The 24,830-nt window shown below is 51.5% G+C and overlaps 1 protein-coding gene across 1 annotated transcript; it reads right to left on the bottom strand.

The window, feature by feature from the left end:
* Window positions 1-1,484: 1,484 nt before the first annotated feature.
* On the bottom strand, window positions 1,485-24,500 carry CD86 (CD86 molecule). Its single transcript, XM_056552606.1, has 5 exons — window positions 24,426-24,500; window positions 13,809-13,956; window positions 13,313-13,663; window positions 3,805-4,080; window positions 1,485-1,825 (listed from the first exon to the last, which is right to left on the bottom strand). The coding sequence occupies exons 2-5, from the start codon at window positions 13,891-13,893 to the stop codon at window positions 1,680-1,682; spliced, it is 858 nt and encodes a 285-aa protein (XP_056408581.1). The 5' UTR covers window positions 13,894-13,956; window positions 24,426-24,500; the 3' UTR covers window positions 1,485-1,679.
* Window positions 24,501-24,830: the final 330 nt, after the last annotated feature.

The raw sequence follows: 24,830 nt of genomic DNA, 5'->3' as shown, positions 1-24,830 counted from the left end.
CCCTCCTCCCCACAGTGCCCTCTATGTTCTGGATTGGTTTGTGTGCCCTTCCTCCCCACAGTGCCCTCTATGTTTGGTTTACCTGCCCTTCCTCCCCACAGTGCCCTCTATGCTCTGGATTGGTTTATGTGCCCTTCCTCCTTATGGTGCCCTCTATGTTCTGGATTGGTCCATGTCTCCTTCCTCCCCACAGTGCCCTCTATGTTCTGGATTGGTCCATGTCTCCTTCCTCCCCACAGTGCCCTCTATGTTCTGGATTGGTCCATGTCTCCTTCCTCCCCACAGTGCCCTCTATGTTCTGGATTGGTCCATATCTCCTTCCTCCCCACAGTGCCCTCTATGTTCTGGATTGGTTTATGTGCCCTTCCTCCCCACAGTGCCCTCTATGTTCTGGATTGGTCCATGTGCCCTTCCTCCCCACAGTGCCCTCTATGTTCTGGATTGGTTTATGTGCCCTTCCTCCCCACAGTGCCCTCTATGTTCTCGATTGGTCCATGTCCCCTTCCTCCCCACAGTGCCCTCTATGTTCTCGATTGGTCCATGTCCCCTTCCTCCCCACAGTGCCCTCTATGCTCTGGATTGGTCCATGTGCCCTTCCTCCCCACAGTGCCCTCTATGTTCTATATTGGTTTATGTGCCCTTCCTCCCCACAGTGCCCTCTATGTTCTGGATTGGTCCATGTGCCCTTCCTCCCCACAGTGCCCTCTATGTTCTGGATTGGTCCATGTGCCCTTCCTCCCCACAGTGCCCTCTATGTTCTATATTGGTTTATGTGCCCTTCCTCCCCACAGTGCCCTCTATGTTCTGGATTGGTCCATGTGCCCTTCCTCCCCACAGTGCCCTCTATGTTCTGGATTGGTTTATCTGCCCTTCCTCCCCACAGTGCCCTCTATGCTCTGGATTGGTTTATGTGCCCTTCCTCCTCATGGTGCCCTCTATGTTCTGGATTGGTCCATGTGCCCTTCCTCCCCACAGTGCCCTCTATGTTCTGGATTGGTCCATGTCTCCTTCCTCCCCACAGTGCCCTCTATGTTCTGGATTGGTCCATGTCTCCTTCCTCCCCACAGTGCCCTCTATGTTCTGGATTGGTTTATGTGCCCTTCATCCCCACAGTGCCCTCTATGTTCTGGATTGGTCCATGTGCCCTTCCTCCCCACAGTGCCCCACAGTGCCCTTCCTCCCCACAGTGCAATTTATGTTCTGGACTGGTCCATATCTCCTTCCTCCCCACAGTGCCCTCTATGTTCTGGATTGGTTTATGTGCCCTTCCTCCCCACAGTGCCCTCTATGTTCTGGATTGGTCCATGTGCCCTTCCTCCCCACAGTGCCCTCTATGTTCTGGTTTGGTTTATGTGCCCTTCCTCCCCACAGTGCCCTCTATGCTCTGGATTGGTTAATGTGCCCTTCCTCCCCACAGTGCCCTCTATGCTCTGGATTGGTTCATGTGCCCTTCCTCCCCACAGTGCCCTCTATGTACTGGATTGGTTTATGAGTCCTTCCTCCCCCGCAGTGCCCTCTATGTTCTGGACTGGTCCATGTTGCCCGCAGTGTGAACATCCATTTGGACAGTACATTGTGATCAATGTTTGTGGATTCACGATGAATCGTATTGATTCAGAGTAAGAAAAATTTACGACCTCTCAGAGGTCAGAGGATCCATTGGGTTCAGCAGGTCCATATTACCTATCCCCCTCTGCGTACACATGGACGCCCACGTGTTGTAGGGTGAACAGGGTGAGGGACATCATCAGACCAAGGCAAATGAGGACTGTGCTTCTCCTGGACTCTCGACTCCCAGCTCTAGATGTTTCTGGGAGGGGTAAATCTGTAAAGATGAGGAAGTGTTACCCATCATTAATGGTGCACGTTCTCCCGTGTTACCCCCCCCCTTCCCGTGATGGTGGACATTACCCCCCCCCCCCCTCCCATGATGGTGGACAATACCCCTCTTTTCCATGATGGTGGACATTACCCCCCACCTCTCGTGATGGTGGACATTACCCCCCCTCTCCCATGATGGTGGACATTACCCCTGTCTCCCACAATGGTGGACATTACCCCCCCCCCTCTCCCACAATGGTGGACATTACCCCTGTCTCCCATGATGGTGGACATTACCCCCCCCTCTCCCCCACAATGGTGGACATTACCCCTCTCTCCCATGATGGTGGACATTACCCCCCACCTCTCGTGATGGTGGACATTACCCCCCCCCCCTCTCCCATGATGGTGGACATTACCCCCCTCCCATAATGGTGGACATTACCCCCCCTCCCATGATGGTGGACATTACCCCCCCTCCCATGATGGTGGATATTAGCCCCCCCTCTCCCCTGATGGTGGACATTACCCCCTCTCCCATGATTGTAGCCATTACCCCCCTCTCTCGTGATGATGGACATTACCCCTCCACCCCTCTCCCGTGATGGTGGACATTACCCCCCCCCCCCCTCCCATGATGGTGGACATTATCCCCCCCTCTCCCATGGTGGTGGCATTACCCCGCCCCTTTCCTCTCCCATGTCGGTAGACATTACCCCCCCCCCTCTCCCATGATGGTGGACATTACCCCCCCTCTTCCATAATGGTGGACAATACCCCCCCCCTCACCCATGATGGTGGACATTACCTCCCCCCTCTCCCATGATTGTGGACATTACCCCCCCTCTCTCCCATGATGGTGGACATTACCCCCCCCCCCTCTCCCATGATGGTGGACATTACCCCCCCCCTCTCCCATGATGGTGGACATTACCCCCCCCCTCCATGATTGTGGACATTACCCCCCCCCCTCCCCCATGATGGTGGACATTACCCCCCCCCTCTCCCATGATGGTGGACATTACCCCCCCCCCCTCTCCCATGATGGTGGACATTACCACCCACCCTCTCCCATGATGGCGGACATTACCCCCCCCCCTCTCCCATGATGGCGGACATTACCCCCCCTCTCCCATGATTGCGGACATTACCCCCCCCCTCTCCCATGATGGCGGACATTACCCCCCCCCTTCTCCCATGATGGTGGGCATTACCCCCCCCCCCCCCTCTCCCATGATGGTGGACATTACCCCCCCCTCTCCCATGATGGTGGACATTACCCCCCCCTTCTCCCATGATGGTGGACATTACCCCCCCCTTCTCCCATGATGGTGGACATTACCCCCCCCCCCTTCTCCCATGATGGTGGACATTACCCCCCCCCTTCTCCCACGATGGTGGACATTACCCCCCCCCCTCTCCCACGATGGTGTTACCCCCCCCCTCCCATGATGATGGACATTACCCCCCCCCTCCCATGATGGTGGACATTATCCCCCCCCTCCCATGATGGTGGACATTACCCCCCCTCCCATGATGGTGGACATTACCCCCTCCCCCCCTCCCATGTTGGTGGACATTACCCCCCCCCTCCCATGATGGTGGACATTACCCCCCCCCCCTCCCATGATGGTGGACATTACCCCCCCCCCTTCCCATGATGGTGGACTTTACCCCCCCCCTCCCATGATGGTGGACATTACCCCCCCCCCTCCCATGATGGTAGACATTAACCCCCCCCCCTCTCCCATGATGGTGGACATTACCACCCCCCCCTCTCCCATGATGGTGGACATTACCCCCCCCCTCCCATGATGGTGGACATTACCCCCCCCCCCCCATGATGGTGGACATTACCCCCCCCTCCCATGATGGTGGACATTACCCCCTCCCCCCCCTCCCATGATGGTGGACATTACCCCCTCCCCCCCCTCCCATGATGGTGGACATTACCCCTTGATATACCCATGACCACATACTCACCAGTATCCTCACTACACACTCTTCGGCCCTCAGCCACCACACAGCAGTAGATGGAGCCGGTTGTTGAGGATGGGAGGGTCAAGTGTCCAGATATGTTGTACAGCAGGGTCAGGGGGTCACAGTCGGCCCGGGTCTGTGTCCTGTTACTGAGATCGAGGTTATTGGGGCTTATAGTCCACTTTACTTCTCCTTGGGGGTAGCCACCATTAGAGGAGCAAACGGCCGTATAGCCGGCCCCGCCCCTGAATAAGGAGATCTGCGGCCTCGAGTAATCCGCTGCAAGATGGAACATAGAGTGTATAACCCGAAAATATAACAAAAATACATAACACACCAGACCCCCCTAAACCTTATCACAGGACCCCCTTAAACCTTATCACATGACACCCCCCAAACCTTATATCACATAACACCCCCCAAACCTTATATCACAGGACACCCCCCAAACCTTATATCACAGGACACCCCCCTACAACTCCTTATCACAGGACACCCCCTACAACTCATTATCACAGGACACCCCCCTACAACTCATTATCACACAGGACACCCCCTACAACTCATTATCACACAGGACACCCCCTACAACTCATTATCACAGGACACCCCCCTACAACTCATTATCACACAGGACACCCCCTACAACTCATTATCACACAGGACACCCCCTACAACTCATTATCACATGACACCCCCCAAACCTTATATCACAGGACACCCCCCAAACCTTATATCACAGGACACCCCCCTACAACTCCTTATCACAGGACACCCCCCTACAACTCATTATCACACAGGACACCCCCTACAACTCATTATCACACAGGACACCCCCTACAACTCATTATCACACAGGACATCCCCCTACAACTCATTATCACACAGGACACCCCCTACAACTCATTATCACAGGACACCCCCTACAACTCATTATCACACAGGACACCCCCTACAACTCATTATCACAGGACACCCCCCTACAACTCATTATCACAGGACACCCCCTACAACTCATTATCACAGGACACCCCCTACAACTCATTATCACACAGGACACCCCCCTACAACTCATTATCACACAGGACACCCCCTACAACTCATTATCACACAGGACACCCCCTACAACTCATTATCACACAGGACACCCCCCTACAACTCATTATCACACAGGACACCACCTACAACTCATTATCACAGGACACCCCCTACAACTCATTATCACACAGGACACCCCCTACAACTCATTATCACAGGACACCCCCTACAACTCATTATCACACAGGACGCCCCCCTACAACTCATTATCACACAGGACACCCCCCTACAACTCATTATCACAGGACACCCCCCTACAACTCATTATCACACAGGACACCCCCTACAACTCATTATCACACAGGACACCCCCTACAACTCATTATCACACAGGACACCCCCTACAACTCATTATCACACAGGACACCCCCTCCAACTCATTATCACACAGGACACCCCCCTACAACTCATTATCACAGGACACCCCCTACAACTCATTATCACAGGACACCCCCCACAACTCATTATCACAGGACACCCCCTACAACTCATTATCACACAGGACACCCCCCTACAACTCATTATCACACAGGACACCCCCTACAACTCATTATTACACAGGACACCCCCCACAACTCATTATCACAGGACACCCCCTACAACTCATTATCACAGGACACCCCCCTACAACTCATTATCACACAGGACACCCCCTACAACTCATTATCACACAGGACACCCTCTACAACTCATTATCACACAGGACACCCCCTACAACTCATTATCACACAGGACACCCCCCTACAACTCATTATCACACAGGACACCCCCCTACAACTCATTATCACACAGGACACCCCCTACAACTCATTATCACACTGGACACCCCCCACAACTCATTATCACAGGACACCCCCTACAACTCATTATCACACAGGACACCCCCTACAACTCATTATCACAGGACACCCCCCTACAACTCATTATCACACAGGACACCCCCTACAACTCATTATCACACAGGACACCCCCTACAACTCATTATCACACAGGACACCCCCCTACAACTCATTATCACACAGGACACCCCTCTACAACTCATTATCACAGGACACCCCCTACAACTCATTATCACATAGGACACCCCCCTACAACTCATTATCACAGGACACCCCCCTACAACTCATTATCACACAGGACACCCCCTACAACTCATTATCACACAGGACACCCCCTACAACTCATTATCACACAGGACACCCCCTACAACTCATTATCACACAGGACACCCCCCTACAACTCATTATCACACAGGACACCCCCTACAACTCATTATCACACAGGACACCCCCTACAACTCATTATCACACAGGACACCCCCTCCAACTCATTATCACACAGGACACCCCCCTACAACTCATTATCACAGGACACCCCCTACAACTCATTATCACAGGACACCCCCCACAACTCATTATCACAGGACACCCCCCTACAACTCATTATCACACAGGACACCCCCTACAACTCATTATCACACAGGACACCCTCTACAACTCATTATCACACAGGACACCCCCCTACAACTCATTATCACACAGGACACCCCCTACAACTCATTATCACATGACACCCCCCAAACCTTATATCACAGGACACCCCCCAAACCTTATATCACAGGACACCCCCCTACAACTCATTATCACAGGACACCCTCTACAACTCATTATCACACAGGACACCCCCTACAACTCATTATCACACAGGACACCCCCTCCAACTCATTATCACACAGGACACCCCCCTACAACTCATTATCACAGGACACCCCCTACAACTCATTATCACAGGACACCCCCCACAACTCATTATCACAGGACACCCCCCTACAACTCATTATCACACAGGACACCCCCTACAACTCATTATCACACAGGACACCCTCTACAACTCATTATCACACAGGACACCCCCCTACAACTCATTATCACACAGGACACCCCCTACAACTCATTATCACATGACACCCCCCAAACCTTATATCACAGGACACCCCCCAAACCTTATATCACAGGACACCCCCCTACAACTCATTATCACAGGACACCCTCTACAACTCATTATCACAGGACACCCCCCTACAACTCATTATCACACAGGACACCCCCTACAACTCATTATCACACAGGACACCCCCCTACAACTCATTATCACACAGGACACCCCCTACAACTCATTATCACAGGACACCCCCTACAACTCATTATCACAGGACACCCCCCTACAACTCATTATCACAGGACACCCCCTACAACTCATTATCACAGGACACCCCCCTACAACTCATTATCACACAGGACACCCCCTACAACTCATTATCACAGGACACCCCCCTACAACTCATTATCACAGGACACCCCCCTACAACTCATTATCACAGGACACCCCCTACAACTCATTATCACAGGACACCCCCCTACAACTCATTATCACAGGACACCCCCCTACAACTCATTATCACACAGGACGCCCCCCTACAACTCCTTATCACACAGGACGCCCCCCTACAACTCATTATCACACAGGACACCCCCCTGCAACTCATTATCACAGGACATCCCCTACAACTCATTATCACACAGGACACCCCCCTACAACTCATTATCACACAGGACACCGCCTACAACTCATTATCACACAGGACACCGCCTACAACTCATTATCACAGGACACCCCCTACAACTCATTATCACAGGACACCCCCTACAACTCATTATCACACAGGACGCCCCCCTACAACTCATTATCACACAGGACACCCCCCTACAACTCATTATCACAGGACACCCCCCTACAACTCATTATCACACAGGACACCCCCTACAACTCATTATCACACAGGACACCCCCTACAACTCATTATCACACAGGACACCCCCCTACAACTCATTATCACACAGGACACCCCCTACAACTCATTATTACACAGGACACCCCCTACAACTCATTATCACACAGGACACCCCCCTACAACTCATTATCACACAGGACACCCCCTACAACTCATTATCACAGGACACCCCCCTACAACTCATTATCACAGGACACCCCCTACAACTCATTATCACAGGACACCCCCTACAACTCATTATCACACAGGACACCCCCTACAACTCATTATCACACAGGACACCCCCCTACAACTCATTATTACACAGGACACCCCCTACAACTCATTATCACACAGGACACCCCCTACAACTCATTATCACACAGGACACCCCCTACAACTCATTATCACAGGACACCCCCCTACAACTCATTATCACACAGGACACCCCCTCCAACTCATTATCACACAGGACACCCCCCTACAACTCATTATCACACAGGACACCCCCCTACAACTCATTATCACAGGACACCCCCCTACAACTCATTATCACACAGGACACCCCCTACAACTCATTATCACACAGGACACCCTCTACAACTCATTATCACACAGGACACCCCCCTACAACTCATTATCACACAGGACACCCCCCTACAACTCATTATCACACAGGACACCCCCCTACAACTCATTATCACAGGACACCCCCCTACAACTCATTATCACACAGGACACCCCCTACAACTCATTATCACACAGGACACCCCCCTACAACTCATTATCACACAGGACACCCCCCTACAACTCATTATCACACAGGACACCCCCCTACAACTCATTATCACAGGACACCCCCCTACAACTCATTATCACACAGGACACCCCCTACAACTCATTATCACACAGGACACCCCCCTACAACTCATTATCACACAGGACACCCCCCTACAAATCATTATCACAGGACACCCCCCTACAACTCATTATCACACAGGACACCCCCTACAACTCATTATCACACAGGACACCCCCTACAACTCATTATCACACAGGACACCCCCTACAACTCATTATCACACTGGACACCCCCCACAACTCATTATCACAGGACACCCCCCTACAACTCATTATCACACAGGACACCCCTCTACAACTCATTATCACACAGGACACCCCCTACAACTCATTATCACACAGGACACCCCCCTACAACTCATTATCACAGGACACCCCCTACAACTCATTATCACAGGACACCCCCCACAACTCATTATCACAGGACACCCCCTACAACTCATTATCACACAGGACACCCCCCTACAACTCATTATCACACAGGACACCCCCTACAACTCATTATCACACAGGACACCCCCTACAACTCATTATCACACAGGACACCCCCTACAACTCATTATTACACAGGACATCCCCTACAACTCATTATCACACAGGACACCCCCTACAACTCATTATCACAGGACACCCCCCTACAACTCATTATCACACAGGACACCCCCTACAACTCATTATCACACAGGACACCCCCTACAACTCATTATCACACAGGACACCCCCTACAACTCATTATCACAGGACACCCCCTACAACTCATTATCACAGGACACCCCCCACAACTCATTATCACACAGGACACCCCCTACAACTCATTATCACAGGACACCCCCCTACAACTCATTATCACACAGGACACCCCCTACAACTCATTATCACAGGACACCCCCCACAACTCATTATCACACAGGACACCCCCTACAACTCATTATCACAGGACACCCCCCTACAACTCATTATCACACAGGACACCCCCTACAACTCATTATCACAGGACACCCCCCTACAACTCATTATCACACAGGACACCCCCCACAACTCATTATCACACAGGACACCCCCCTACAACTCATTATCACACAGGACACCCCCTACAACTCATTATCACACAGGACACCCCCCTGCAACTCATTATCACAGGACACCCCCTACAACTCATTATCACAGGACACCCCCCTACAACTCATTATCACACAGGACACCCCCTACAACTTATTATCACACAGGACACCCTCTACAACTCATTATCACACAGGACACCCTCTACAACTCATTATCACACAGGACACCGCCTACAACTCATTATCACAGGACACCCCCCTACAACTCATTATCACACAGGACACCCCCTACAACTCATTATCACAGGACACCCCCCACAACTCATTATCACACAGGACACCCCCTACAACTCATTATCACAGGACACCCCCCTACAACTCATTATCACACAGGACACCCCCTACAACTCATTATCACAGGACACCCCCCTACAACTCATTATCACACAGGACACCCCCCACAACTCATTATCACACAGGACACCCCCCTACAACTCATTATCACACAGGACACCCCCTACAACTCATTATCACACAGGACACCCCCCTGCAACTCATTATCACAGGACACCCCCTACAACTCATTATCACAGGACACCCCCCTACAACTCATTATCACACAGGACACCCCCTACAACTTATTATCACACAGGACACCCTCTACAACTCATTATCACACAGGACACCCTCTACAACTCATTATCACACAGGACACCGCCTACAACTCATTATCACAGGACACCCCCCTACAACTCATTATCACAGGACACCCCCTACAACTCATTATCACAGGACACCCCCCTACAACTCATTATCACACAGGACACCCCCCTACAACTCATTATCACACAGGACACCCCCCTACAACTCATTATCACAGGACACCCCCCTACAACTCATTATCACACAGGACACCCCCTACAACTCATTATCACACAGGACACCCCCTACAACTCATTATCACACAGGACACCCCCTACAACTCATTATCACACTGGACACCCCCCACAACTCATTATCACAGGACACCCCCCTACAACTCATTATCACACAGGACACCCCTCTACAACTCATTATCACACAGGACACCCCCTACAACTCATTATCACACAGGACACCCCCCTACAACTCATTATCACAGGACACCCCCTACAACTCATTATCACAGGACACCCCCCACAACTCATTATCACAGGACACCCCCTACAACTCATTATCACACAGGACACCCCCCTACAACTCATTATCACACAGGACACCCCCCTGCAACTCATTATCACACAGGACACCCCCCTACAACTCATTATTACACAGGACATCCCCTACAACTCATTATCACACAGGACACCCCCTACAACTCATTATCACAGGACACCCCCCTACAACTCATTATCACACAGGACACCCCCTACAACTCATTATCACACAGGACACCCCCTACAACTCATTATCACACAGGACACCCCCTACAACTCATTATCACAGGACACCCCCTACAACTCATTATCACAGGACACCCCCCTACAACTCATTATCACACAGGACACCCCCTACAACTCATTATCACACAGGACACCCCCCTGCAACTCATTATCACAGGACACCCCCTACAACTCATTATCACAGGACACCCCCCTACAACTCATTATCACACAGGACACCCCCTACAACTCATTATCACACAGGACACCCCCTACAACTCATTATCACACAGGACACCCCCCTACAACTCATTATCACAGGACACCCCCTACAACTCATTATCACACAGGACACCCCCCTACAACTCATTATCACAGGACACCCCCCTACAACTCATTATCACACAGGACACCCCCTACAACTCATTATCACACAGGACACCCCCTACAACTCATTATCACACAGGACACCCCCCTACAACTCATTATCACACAGGACACCCCCTACAACTCATTATCACACAGGACACCCCCTACAACTCATTATCACACAGGACACCCCCCTACAACTCATTATCACACAGGACACCCTCTACAACTCATTATCACACAGGGCACCCCCTACAACTCATTATCACACAGGACACCCCCTACAACTCATTATCACACAGGACACCCCCTACAACTCATTATCACACAGGACACCCCCCTACAACTCATTATCACACAGGACACCCTCTACAACTCATTATCACACAGGGCACCCCCTACAACTCATTATTACACAGGACACCCCCTACAACTCATTATCACACAGGACACCCCCTACAACTCATTATCACACAGGACACCCCCTCCAACTCATTATCACACAGGACACCCCCCTACAACTCATTATCACAGGACACCCCCCTACAACTCATTATCACACAGGACACCCCCTACAACTCATTATCACACAGGACACCCCCTACAACTCATTATCACACAGGACACCCTCTACAACTCATTATCACACAGGACACCCCCCTACAACTCATTATCACACAGGACACCCCCCTACAACTCATTATCACACAGGACACCCCCTACAACTCATTATCACAGGACACCCCCTATAACTCATTATCACACAGGACACCCCCTACAACTCATTATCACACAGGACACCCCCTACAACTCATTATCACACAGGACACCCCCTACAACTCATTATCACACAGGACACCCCCTACAACTCATTATCACACAGGACACCCCCTACAACTCATTATCACACAGGACACCCCCTACAACTCATTATCACACAGGACACCCCCTACAACTCATTATCACACAGGACACCCCCTACAACTCATTATCACACAGGACACCCCCTACAACTCATTATTACACAGGACACCCCCTACAACTCATTATCACACAGGACACCCCCTACAACTCATTATCACACAGGACACCCCCCTACAACTCATTATCACACAGGACATCCCCTACAACTCATTATCACACAGGACACCCCCCTACAACTCATTATCACAGGACACCCCCTACAACTCATTATCACACAGGACACCCCCCTACAACTCATTATTACACAGGACACCCCCTACAACTCATTATTACACAGGACACCCCCTACAACTCATTATCACACAGGACACCCCCTACAACTCATTATCACAGGACACCCCCCTACAACTCATTATCACACAGGACGCCCCCCTACAACTCATTATCACACAGGACACCCCCCTACAACTCATTATCACACAGGACGCCCCCCTACAACTCATTATCACACAGGACACCCCCCTACAACTCATTATCACACAGGACACCCCCTACAACTCATTATCACACAGGACACCCCCTACAACTCATTATCACAGGACACCCCCCTACAACTCATTATCACACAGGACGCCCCCCTACAACTCATTATCACACAGGACACCCCCTACAACTCATTATCACACAGGACACCCTCTACAACTCATTATCACACAGGACACCCCCTACAACTCATTATCACACAGGACACCCCCTACAACTCATTATCACACAGGACACCCCCTACAACTCATTATCACACAGGACACCCCCTACAACTCATTATCACACAGGACACCCCCTACAACTCATTATCACACAGGACACCCCCCTACAACTCATTATCACACCCACTGTACCCCCCTCCACATTTCTGCCCCATACACCCCATCACCTCCATATCTTACCCCAGATGGACAGGATCAGTTGCCCCGTGTGTTCCAGCTCGTACCCTCGGGACCTTAGGAGGAAGACCTTGCAGTCGTACTCGCCCTGGTCGCTGGTCCTGATGTCTGACAGGGTCAGGGTGAGGTTGTCCCTGAAGAGGCGGCAGCGGCCCCTGTAGGACGGGTCCTGGTGTTCCGGCTTCTCTTCACCATTGGAGAAAGAAAACACTACTCTTGGGTTGGAGGCGGGGACGCGTTTCTGCAGGAAGAGTCTCCGCGTTCCCCACTGGGTAATACTGGGTATGGGCACCAGACATTGCATGTTCACACTCTGCCCAACCTGTACCTGTACCCGACGCTGCTGAGCGGCACCTGACAGAACATCCAGAGATGTGTAAGTAACGATTATAAATATAAGTGGTCAAAGCTACATTGCGAACAGTGGGGCGGTCTGTGGGGTCTGCCAGGGTCTCAGATATTCACAGTGACCACGATGTATAAATCTCATACACATTACCTGTAGTGAGGACTGTGCAGAGGAGCACACATGTGTCCAGAAACACCACGACTCTCCTCGTCCCGGCACACGTCCCGGCACACATCTCGGCCCACCGTGGTCTAGGACATATTCAGGGAGGCTACACAACGGATGACGACGCCATTGCCTGAAAACACATAAATGTCACATAAACCAGATATATTACATGGAATAAGCCAATAATGCAGTATCAACCAGAGTAATTGTTAGGATTCGGCAGGCTGGATGTGGATCCTCTGTGTCAGCGAGGGATTGGCGTGGACCGTACCGGTGGACCGGTTCTAAGCTGCTACTGGTATTCACCAGAGCCCGCCGCAAAGCGGGATGGTCTTGCTGCGGCGGTAGCAAACAGGTCGTATCCACCGGTAATGGCTCAACCTCGCTGACTGCTGAGAAGGCGTGGGACAGAAGGACTAGACAGAGACAAGGTCAGACGTAGCAGAAGGTCAGGGCAGGTGGCAAGGTTTGTAGTCAATGGTAACGGCAGAAGGTCTGGAAACACTGGTATGGCAATCACAGGAAACGCTTTCACTAGGCACAAGGGCAACAAGATCCGGCAATGCTGGGAAGGGGAAGTGAGGTTATAAGGACGTGGAGCAGGTGGGAGCTAATTACACTGATTGGGCCAGGCACCAATTAGTGGTGCACTGGCCCTTTAAATCTTAGAGAGCTGGCGCGCGCGCGCCCTAGGGAGCGGAGCCGCGCGCGCCAGGACGTGACAGCCGGGGACCAGGACAGGTAAGTGGATTGGGATGCGATCCGCGAACGGGCGCGTCCCGCTATGCGAATCGCATCCCCGTCAGCAGTGTCAGTGCAGCGCTCCCGGTCAGCGGGTCTGACCGGGGCGCTTCAGAGAGGAGAACGCCGCTCGGCATAACAGTACCCCCCCCTTAGGTCTCCCCCTCTTTTTGTCTGCTTGTCCTTTCATCCGAGACGAGGCCATTGGGAACGATTCTTGAGTTTCCTTCCGGATGACAGAGAAGTCCTGGGTAACTTCATCAATGGCAGGCAATCCAGAAGAAGTGGGAATGGGGAGGGGGGGCAGAGGGTGAAGCTTGCCACGGGGCAGAGTGTTACCAGGAAGGGGGCTATGAGGAGGCAAAATTCCAGTTTGATTTTTGCCGAAAATATCCTGGTAAGCCTTGGGAGGAGCCGGTATGGGTGGAACCTCAGGGGTTAAACAAGTGGGAGCAGATGTGAGGCATCGTTTGTGACAAGAAGGACCCCAATTCTTGATCTCCCCGGTGGTCCAGTCAAGGGTAGGAGAATGACGTTGGAGCCATGGCAGACCGAGGAGGACTTCAGAGGGGCAGTTGGGCAGAACAAAAAATTCAATTTTTTCGTGATGCAGTCCAATGCTCATAAGCAGGGGCTCTGTGCCACAGCTGAGAAGGAGGAATTGGCAGAAGGAGAAATCCGCACAGGCACAGTGAGAAGTGGAGAAGCAGACTTCACACCAAGAGACGCCACTCCCACGTGAGCTGGGTGCGTGCGTGCGTTTCCCAGACGTGGAGGACGCATAGGGCAATCCACTAGGAAATGTTTGGTACTAGCGCAGTAGAGGCATACATTTTCATCTCTGCGACGAGACCTCTCTTCATGGGTCAGGCAAGACCGATCCACTTGCATAGCCTCCTCGGCGGGAGGCACAGGGGTAGACTGCAAAGGATTCCGGGAGAGAGGTGCCCAGAGATCAAGGTCCTTTTCCTGGCGGAGCTCCTGGTGTCTTTCAGAAAAACGCATGTCAATGCGGGTGGCCAAATGGATAAGTTCATGCAGGTTGGCAGGAATTTCTCGTGCGGCCAGCACATCCTTGATGTTACTGGATAGGCCTTTTTTGAAGGTCGCGCAGAGGGCCTCATTGTTCCAACATAATTCAGAGGCGAGGGTACGAAATTGGATGGCGTATTTGCTGTCACGATGCCGGCTGGCAGGTAGTGGATCCTCTGTGCCAGAGAGGGATTGGCGTGGACCGTGCTAGTGGATCGGTTCTAAGTCACTACTGGTTTTCACCAGAGCCCGCCGCAAAGCGGGATGGTCTTGCTGCGGCGGTAGTGACCAGGTCGTATCCACTAGCAACGGCTCAACCTCTCTGGCTGCTGAAGATAGGCGCGGTACAAGGGAGTAGACGGAAGCAAGGTCGGACGTAGCAGAAGGTCGGGGCAGGCAGCAAGGATCGTAGTCAGGGGCAACGGCAGGAGGTCTGGAACACAGGCTAGGAACATACAAGGAAACGCTTTCACTGGCACGATGGCAACAAGATCCGGCAAGGAAGTGCAGGGGAAGTGAGGTGATATAGGGAAGTGCACAGGTGATAACACTAATTGGAACCACTGCGCCAATCAGCGGCGCAGTGGCCCTTTAAATCGCAAAGACCAGGCGCGCGCGCGCCCTAGGGAGCGGGGCCGCGCGCGCCGGGACAGGACTGACGGAGAGCGAGTCAGGTACGGGAGCCGGGGTGCGCATCGCGAGCGGGCGCTACCCGCATCGCGAATCGCATCCCGGCTGGAGGCGGTATCGCAGCGCCCCGGGTCAGTGGATCTGACCGGAGCGCTGCAGTGAGGAGAGTGTAGCGAGCGCTCCGGGGAGGAGCGGGGACCCGGAGCGCTTGGCGTAACAGTACCCCCCCCTTGGGTCTCCCCCTCTTCTTAGAGCCTGAGAACCTGAGGAGCAGACTTTTGTCTAGGATGTTGTCCTCAGGTTCCCAGGATCTCTCTTCTGGACCACAACCCTCCCAATCCACTAAAAAAAAGGTTTTCCCTCTGACCTTTTTAGATGCCAGAATCTCTTTGACGGAGAAGATGTCCGAGGAGCCGGAAACAGGAGTGGGAGGAACAGATTTGGGAGAGAAACGGTTAATGATAAGTGGTTTAAGAAGAGAAACGTGAAAGGCATTAGGAATACGAAGAGAAGGAGGAAGAAGAAGTTTGTAAGAGACAGGATTAATCTGGCACAAAATTTTGAAAGGACCAAGATAGCGTGGTCCCAACTTATAGCTAGGGACACGGAAGCGGACATATTTAGCGGAGAGCCATACCTTGTCTCCAGGGGAAAAAATGGGAGGAGCTCTTCTTTTCTTATCCGCGAACTTCTTCATGCGTGATGAAGCCTGTAAGAGAGAATTTTGGGTCTCTCTCCATATGATGGAAAGATCACGAGAAATTTCATCCACAGCGGGCAGACCAGAGGGCAAGGGGGTAGGGAGGGGGGGAAGAGGGTGACGGCCGTACACCACGAAAAATGGGGATTTGGAGGAAGATTCAGAGACTCTGAAGTTATACGAGAATTCGGCCCATGGTAGAAGATCTGCCCAGTCATCCTGGCGGGAGGAAACAAAATGTCGTAAATAATCACCCAAGACCTGGTTAATTCTTTCTACTTGTCCATTGGATTGAGGATGATATGCAGAAGAAAAATTTAATTTAATCTTGAGTTGTTTACAGAGAGCCCTCCAGAATTTAGACACGAATTGGACGCCTCTATCCGAGACGATCTGCGTGGGCAACCCGTGAAGACGAAAAATGTGTACAAAAAATTGTTTAGCCAACTGAGGCGCTGAAGGAAGACCAGGAAGAGGGATGAAATGTGCCATTTTGGAGAATCGATCAACGACCACCCAAATAACAGTGTTGCCATGGGATGGGGGTAAGTCAGTAATAAAATCCATACCAATCAGAGACCAAGGCTGTTCGGGGAACGGCAGAGGATGAAGAAAACCAGCGGGCTTCTGGCGAGGAGTCTTATCCCGGGCACAGATAGTGCAGGCTCGCACAAAGTCCACAACATCCGTCTCCAGAGTCGGCCACCAATAGTAGCGAGAGATGAGTTGCACAGATTTCTTGATGCCCGCATGACCTGCGAGATGGGAAGAGTGGCCCCATTTGAGGATTCCGAGGCGTTGGCGTGGAGAAACAAAGGTCTTTCCTGGAGGAGTTTGCCTGATGGAGGCTGGAGAAGTGGAAATCAGGCAGTCAGGAGGAATGATGTGTTGCGGAGAGAGTTCAACTTCAGAAGCATCCGAGGAACGAGAGAGAGCATCGGCCCTAATGTTCTTATCGGCAGGCCGAAAGTGAATTTCAAAATTAAATCGGGCAAAGAACAGAGACCACCTGGCCTGGCGAGGATTCAGCCGTTGGGCAGACTGGAGGTAGGAGAGGTTCTTGTGATCGGTGTAAATAATAACTGGAAATCTTGATCCCTCCAGCAGATGCCTCCATTCCTCAAGTGCTAATTTAATGGCTAGGAGCTCTCGATCCCCGATGGAGTAGTTCCTCTCCGCCGGAGAGAAGGTCCTAGAAAAAAAACCACAAGTAACAGCATGCCCGGAAGAATTTTTTTGTAGAAGGACAGCTCCAGCTCCCACAGAGGAGGCATCAACCTCAAATAGGAAGGGTTTAGATGGGTCAGGTCTGGAGAGCACGGGAGCCGAAGAAAAGGCAGACTTGAGCCGTTTAAAGGCGTCTTCCGCTTGAGGAGGCCAAGACTTGGGATCGGCATTTTTTTTGGTTAAAGCCACGATAGGAGCCACAACGGTAGAAAAATGTGGAATAAATTGTCTGTAATAATTGGCGAACCCCAAAAAACGTTGGATAGCACGGAGTCCGGAGGGGCGTGGCCAATCTAAGACGGCAGAGAGTTTGTCTGGATCCATTTGTAGTCCCTGGCCAGAGACCAAGTATCCTAGGAAAGGAAGAGATTGGCATTCAAACAGACATTTCTCTATTTTGGCATAGAGTTGATTGTCACGAAGTCTCTGAAGAACCATACGGACATGCTGGCGGTGTTCTTCTAGATTGGCAGAAAAAATCAGGATATCGTCCAGATATACAACAACACAGGAGTATAAAAGATCACGAAAAATTTCATTAACAAAGTCTTGGAAGACGGCAGGGGCGTTGCACAGGCCAAAGGGCATGACCAGATACTCAAAGTGTCCATCTCTGGTGTTAAATGCCGTTTTCCATTCATCCCCCTCTCTGATGCGGATGAGATTATAAGCAGCTCTTAAGTCCAGTTTGGTAAAGATGTGGGCACCTTGGAGGCGATCAAAGAGTTCAGAGATGAGAGGTAGGGGGTAGCGGTTCTTAACCGTGATTTTATTAAGACCGCGGTAGTCAATGCAAGGGCGTAGAGAGCCATCTTTTTTGGACACAAAGAAAAATCCGGCTCCGGCAGGAGAGGAGGATTTACGGATAAAGCCCTTTTTTAAATTTTCCTGGACGTATTCAGACATGGCAAGAGTCTCTGGGGCGGACAGAGGATAAATTCTGCCCCGGGGTGGAGTAGTGCCCGGGAGGAGGTCGATAGGACAATCATAAGGCCTGTGAGGAGGTAGAGTCTCAGCTTGTTTTTTGCAAAAAACATCCGCAAAGTCCATATAGGCCTTAGGGAGACCGGTTACGGGAGGAACCACAGAGTCACGGCAAGGGTTACTGGGAACCGGTTTTAGGCAGTCCTTGGAACAAGAGGGCCCCCAACTCTTGATCTCCCCAGTGGACCAATCCAGGGTTGGGGAGTGAAGTTGAAGCCAGGGAAGTCCAAGGAGAATTTCAGAAGTGCAATTGGGAAGGACCAAAAGTTCAATCCTCTCGTGATGAGGTCCGATGTGCATTAGAAGGGGCTCCGTGCGGAAACGTATGGTACAGTCCAATCTTTCATTGTTTACACAATTGATGTAGAGGGGTCTGGCGAGACTGGTCACCGGGATGTTGAACCTGTTGACGAGAGAGGCCAAAATAAAATTTCCTGCAGATCCGGAGTCCAAGAAGGCCACAGCAGAGAAGGAGAAGGCAGAGGCAGACATCCGCACAGGCACAGTAAGACGTGGAGAAGCAGAGTAGACATCAAGGACTGTCTCACCTTTGTGCGGAGTCAGCGTACGTCTTTCCAGGCGGGGAGGACGGATAGGACAATCCTTCAGGAAGTGTTCGGTACTAGCACAGTACAGGCAGAGATTCTCCATGCGGCGTCGTGTCCTCTCTTGAGGTGTCAGGCGAGACCGGTCGACCTGCATAGCCTCCACGGCGGGAGGCACAGGAACAGATTGCAGGGGACCAGAGGAGAGAGGAGCCGGGGAGAAGAAACGCCTCGTGCGAACAGAGTCCATATCCTGGCGGAGCTCCTGACGCCTTTCGGAAAAACGCATGTCAATGCGAGTGGCTAAGTGAATGAGTTCATGTAGATTAGCAGGGATTTCTCGTGCGGCCAGAACATCTTTAATGTTGCTGGATAGGCCTTTTTTAAAGGTCGCGCAGAGGGCCTCATTATTCCAGGATAATTCTGAAGCAAGAGTACGGAATTGTACGGCATACTCGCCAACGGAAGAATTACCCTGGACCAGGTTCAACAGGGCAGTCTCAGCAGAAGAGGCTCGGGCAGGTTCCTCAAAGACACTTCGAATTTCCGAGAAGAAGGAGTGTACAGAGGCAGTGACGGGGTCATTGCGGTCCCAGAGCGGTGTGGCCCAAGACAGGGCTTTTCCAGACAGAAGGCTGACTACGAAAGCCACCTTAGACCTTTCAGTGGGAAACTGGTCCGACATCATCTCCAGGTGCAGGGAACATTGGGAAAGAAAGCCACGGCAAAACTTAGAGTCCCCATCAAATTTATCCGGCAAGGATAGTCGTAGACCAGAAGCGGCCACTCGCTGCGGAGGAGATGCAGGAGCTGGCGGAGGAGATGATTGCTGAAGCTGTGGTAGTAACTGCTGAAGCATAACGGTCAGTTGAGACAGCTGTTGGCCTTGTTGCGCTATCTGTTGCGACTGCTGGGCGACCACCGTGGTGAGGTCAGCGACAACTGGCAGAGGAACTTCAGCGGGATCCATGGCCGGATCTACTGTCACGATGCCGGCTGGCAGGTAGTGGATCCTCTGTGCCAGAGAGGGATTGGCGTGGACCGTGCTAGTGGATCGGTTCTAAGTCACTACTGGTTTTCACCAGAGCCCGCCGCAAAGCGGGATGGTCTTGCTGCGGCGGTAGTGACCAGGTCGTATCCACTAGCAACGGCTCAACCTCTCTGGCTGCTGAAGATAGGCGCGGTACAAGGGAGTAGACGGAAGCAAGGTCGGACGTAGCAGAAGGTCGGGGCAGGCAGCAAGGATCGTAGTCAGGGGCAACGGCAGGAGGTCTGGAACACAGGCTAGGAACATACAAGGAAACGCTTTCACTGGCACGATGGCAACAAGATCCGGCAAGGAAGTGCAGGGGAAGTGAGGTGATATAGGGAAGTGCACAGGTGATAACACTAATTGGAACCACTGCGCCAATCAGCGGCGCAGTGGCCCTTTAAATCGCAAAGACCCGGCGCGCGCGCGCCCTAGGGAGCGGGGCCGCGCGCGCCGGGACAGGACTGACGGAGAGCGAGTCAGGTACGGGAGCCGGGGTGCGCATCGCGAGCGGGCGCTACCCGCATCGCGAATCGCATCCCGGCTGGAGGCGGTATCGCAGCGCCCCGGGTCAGTGGATCTGACCGGAGCGCTGCAGTGAGGAGAGTGTAGCGAGCGCTCCGGGGAGGAGCGGGGACCCGGAGCGCTTGGCGTAACATTTGCCCACAGAAGAATTTCCCTGGACCAGGTTCAACAAGGCAGTTTCGGCAGAAGAGGCTCGGGCTGGTTCCTCGAAGACACTATGAACCTCAGCGAAGAAGGACTGAACAGTGGCAGTGACAGGTTCACTGTGGTCCCAGACCGGTGTGGCCCATGACAAGGCCTTCCCAGACAGGAGACTAACCACGAAAGCCACCTTTGACCGTTCTGCGGGAAAATGGTCCGACAACATCTCCAAGTGTAGGGAGCATTGGGACAGGAAACCACGGCAGAGTTTAGAGCCCCCATCAAATTTGTCCGGCAGAGACAAGCGGAGGCTAGGAGCGGCCACTCGCTGCGGAGGAGGTGCAGGAGCTGGCGGAGGAGATGGTTGCTGCTGAAGAGGCAGAAGCTGCTGTAGCATGGTGGACAACTGTGACAGCTGCTGTCCTTGTTGGGCGACCACGGTGGCGAGGTCAGCGAGACTTGGCAGTGGCACCTCAGCGGGATCCATGGCCGAATCTACTGTTAGGATTCGGCAGGCTGGATGTGGATCCTCTGTGTCAGCAAGGGATTGGCGTGGACCATACCAGTGGACCGGTTCTAAGCTGCTACTGGTATTCACCAGAGCCCGCCGCAAAGCGGGATGGTCTTGCTGCGGCGGTAGTGACCAGGTCGTATCCACCGGTAATGGCTCAACCTCGCTGACTGCTGAGAAGGCGTGGAACAGAAGGACTAGACAGAGGTGAGGTCAGACGTAGCAGAAGGTCAGGGCAGGCGGCAAGGTTCGTAGTCAATGGTAATGGCAGAAGGTCTGGAAACACTGGTATAGCAATCACAGGAAACGCTTTCACTAGGCACAAGGGCAACAAGATCCGGCAATGCTGGGAAGGGGAAGTGAGGTTATAAGGACGTGGACCAGGTGGGAGCTAATTACACTGATTGGGCCAGGCACCAATTAGTGGTGCACTGGCCCTTTAAATCTTAGAGAGCTGGCGCGCGCACGCCCTAGGGAGCGGAGCTGCGCATGCCAGAACGTGACAGACGGGGACCAGGACAGGTAAGTGGATTGGGATGCGATCCGCGAGTGGGCGCGTCCCGCTATGCGAATCGCATCCCCGTCGGCAGTGTCAGTGCAGCGCTCCCGGTCAGCGGGTCTGACCGGGGCGCTGCAGAGAGGAGAACGCCGCGAGCGCTCCAGGGAGGAGCAGGGACCCGGAGTTCTCGGCATAACAGTAATCACTGCGCTGAATGAAGCCTGTGGACGCCGTGATATCTTTCTTTCCCTGAGGAAGCCATCATATGTGTCTCCCCCAGAGAAAGCCGTGATATGTGTCCCTACTGAGGAAACCGCAATATTTGTCCCTCCTAAGTAAGCTGTGATATGTTTCTTTCCCTGAGGAAGCCGTCATATGTGTCTCCCACAGAGAAAGCTGCGATGTGTGTCCCTCCTGAGGAAACTGTGATGTGTGTCCCTCCTGAGGAGACCGTGATGTGTGTCCCTCCTGAGGAGACCGTGATGTGTGTCCCTCATTTCAGCATACGATCACTCTCAGAGGCAGCATCAATATAGATGCTTTTGTATGTCGGGGCCATCGCATAAACGGCTATCCAGCAGCGCAGACTTGAGCTGCCGCCGGATAGCCGTTTACGGTGGCCCGTGTGGTCCGCTGACGATCACTTACCTGTCCTCGGGGCTCCGGACCGCCCTCTTCGGGATACCCTGCATCGCTGTCGCTCTCCATCGTCGTCATCACGTTGACGCACACGCTGTCCCGTCATACAATAGGAGCGGCGTGCGTAGCGACATGATGGCGGCTATAAGGAACGACGATCCCGGGCAGCGGAGACGCTCGGGAGCGGCAGGGACACCACGGGGACGCGGTGACAGCGATGGACGGCGACATCCAGGGCAGCGGTGATGGTCCGGAGCGGCGGGGACAGGTGAGAATAACGTCCTATACTTTACATTGCACAGATCCCTCATCATGCGATGGTTTCAACAAACGAGGGTTCATTTGGAACGATTTACCATCGTATGTTGGGGACCACTGGATATACTTATCATACACATGGACATTACAGTATATATACACATCATACACATTACAGTATATATACACATCATACACATTACAGTATATACACATCATACACATTACAGTATATACACATCATACACATTACAGTATATACACATCATACACATTACAGTATATACACATCATACACATTAAAGTATATACACATCATACACATTAAAGTATATACACATCATACACATTAAAGTATATACACATCATACACATTACAGTATATACATATTATACATATAAAAGTATATACACATCATACACATTACAGTATATACATATCATACACATTACAGTATATACACATCATACACATTACAGTATATACACATCATACACATTACAGTATATACACATCATACACATTAAAGTATATACACATCATACACATTAAAGTATATACACATCATACACATTACAGTATATACATATCATACACATAACAGTATACACATATTATACATATAAAAGTATATACACATCATACACATTACAGTATATACATATCATACACATTATAGTATATACACATCATACACATTACAGTATATACATATCATACACATAACAGTATACACATATCATACACATAACAGTATACACATATTATACACATAACAGTATACACATATTATACATATAAAAGTATATACACATCATACACATTACAGTATATACATATCATACACATTACAGTATACACATATTATACATATAAAAGTATATACACATCATACACATTACAGTATATACATATCATACACATAACAGTATATACATATCATACACATTATAGTATATACATATCATACACATAATAGTATATACATATCATACACATAACAGTATACACATAACAGTATACACATATCATACACATAACAGTATACACATATTATACATATAAAAGTACACACACACACACCAATAATACTGAATCCTCACACTCAGGTCCTAGCACATTGGTTGTTTCCTTACCTGCCTCAGTATCTGCTCCAGTATTTGCCCCGGTATCTTCCCCAGTATCTGCCCCGGTATCTGCTCTGGTATCTTCCCCAGTATCTGCCCCGGTATCTGCTCTGGTATCTGCCCCGGTATCTGCCCCAGTATCTGCCCCGGTATCTGCTCTGGTATCTGCCCCGGTATCTGCCCCAGTATCTGCTCCGGTATCTGCCCCGGTATCTGCCCCGGTATCTGCCCCGGTATCTGCCCCGGTATCTGCCCTGGTATCTGCCCTACACTCCCCTTCAGTCTTCACTGAGTCACATTCTGTCCACAGTCTGAGGAGAAATGAGGAAGAATGTGAAGTCCCAGAGGAAACGAGGGGGGGGGGGGGGGTTTCTGCTCTGACAGACAAGTCACCTACTCATAAATATAACCTCA

This window comes from Hyla sarda, unplaced genomic scaffold, assembly GCF_029499605.1.
Source record: "Hyla sarda isolate aHylSar1 unplaced genomic scaffold, aHylSar1.hap1 scaffold_173, whole genome shotgun sequence".
NCBI lineage: Eukaryota > Metazoa > Chordata > Amphibia > Anura > Hylidae > Hyla > Hyla sarda.
This window is presented reverse-complemented; position numbering and strand designations above follow the sequence as displayed.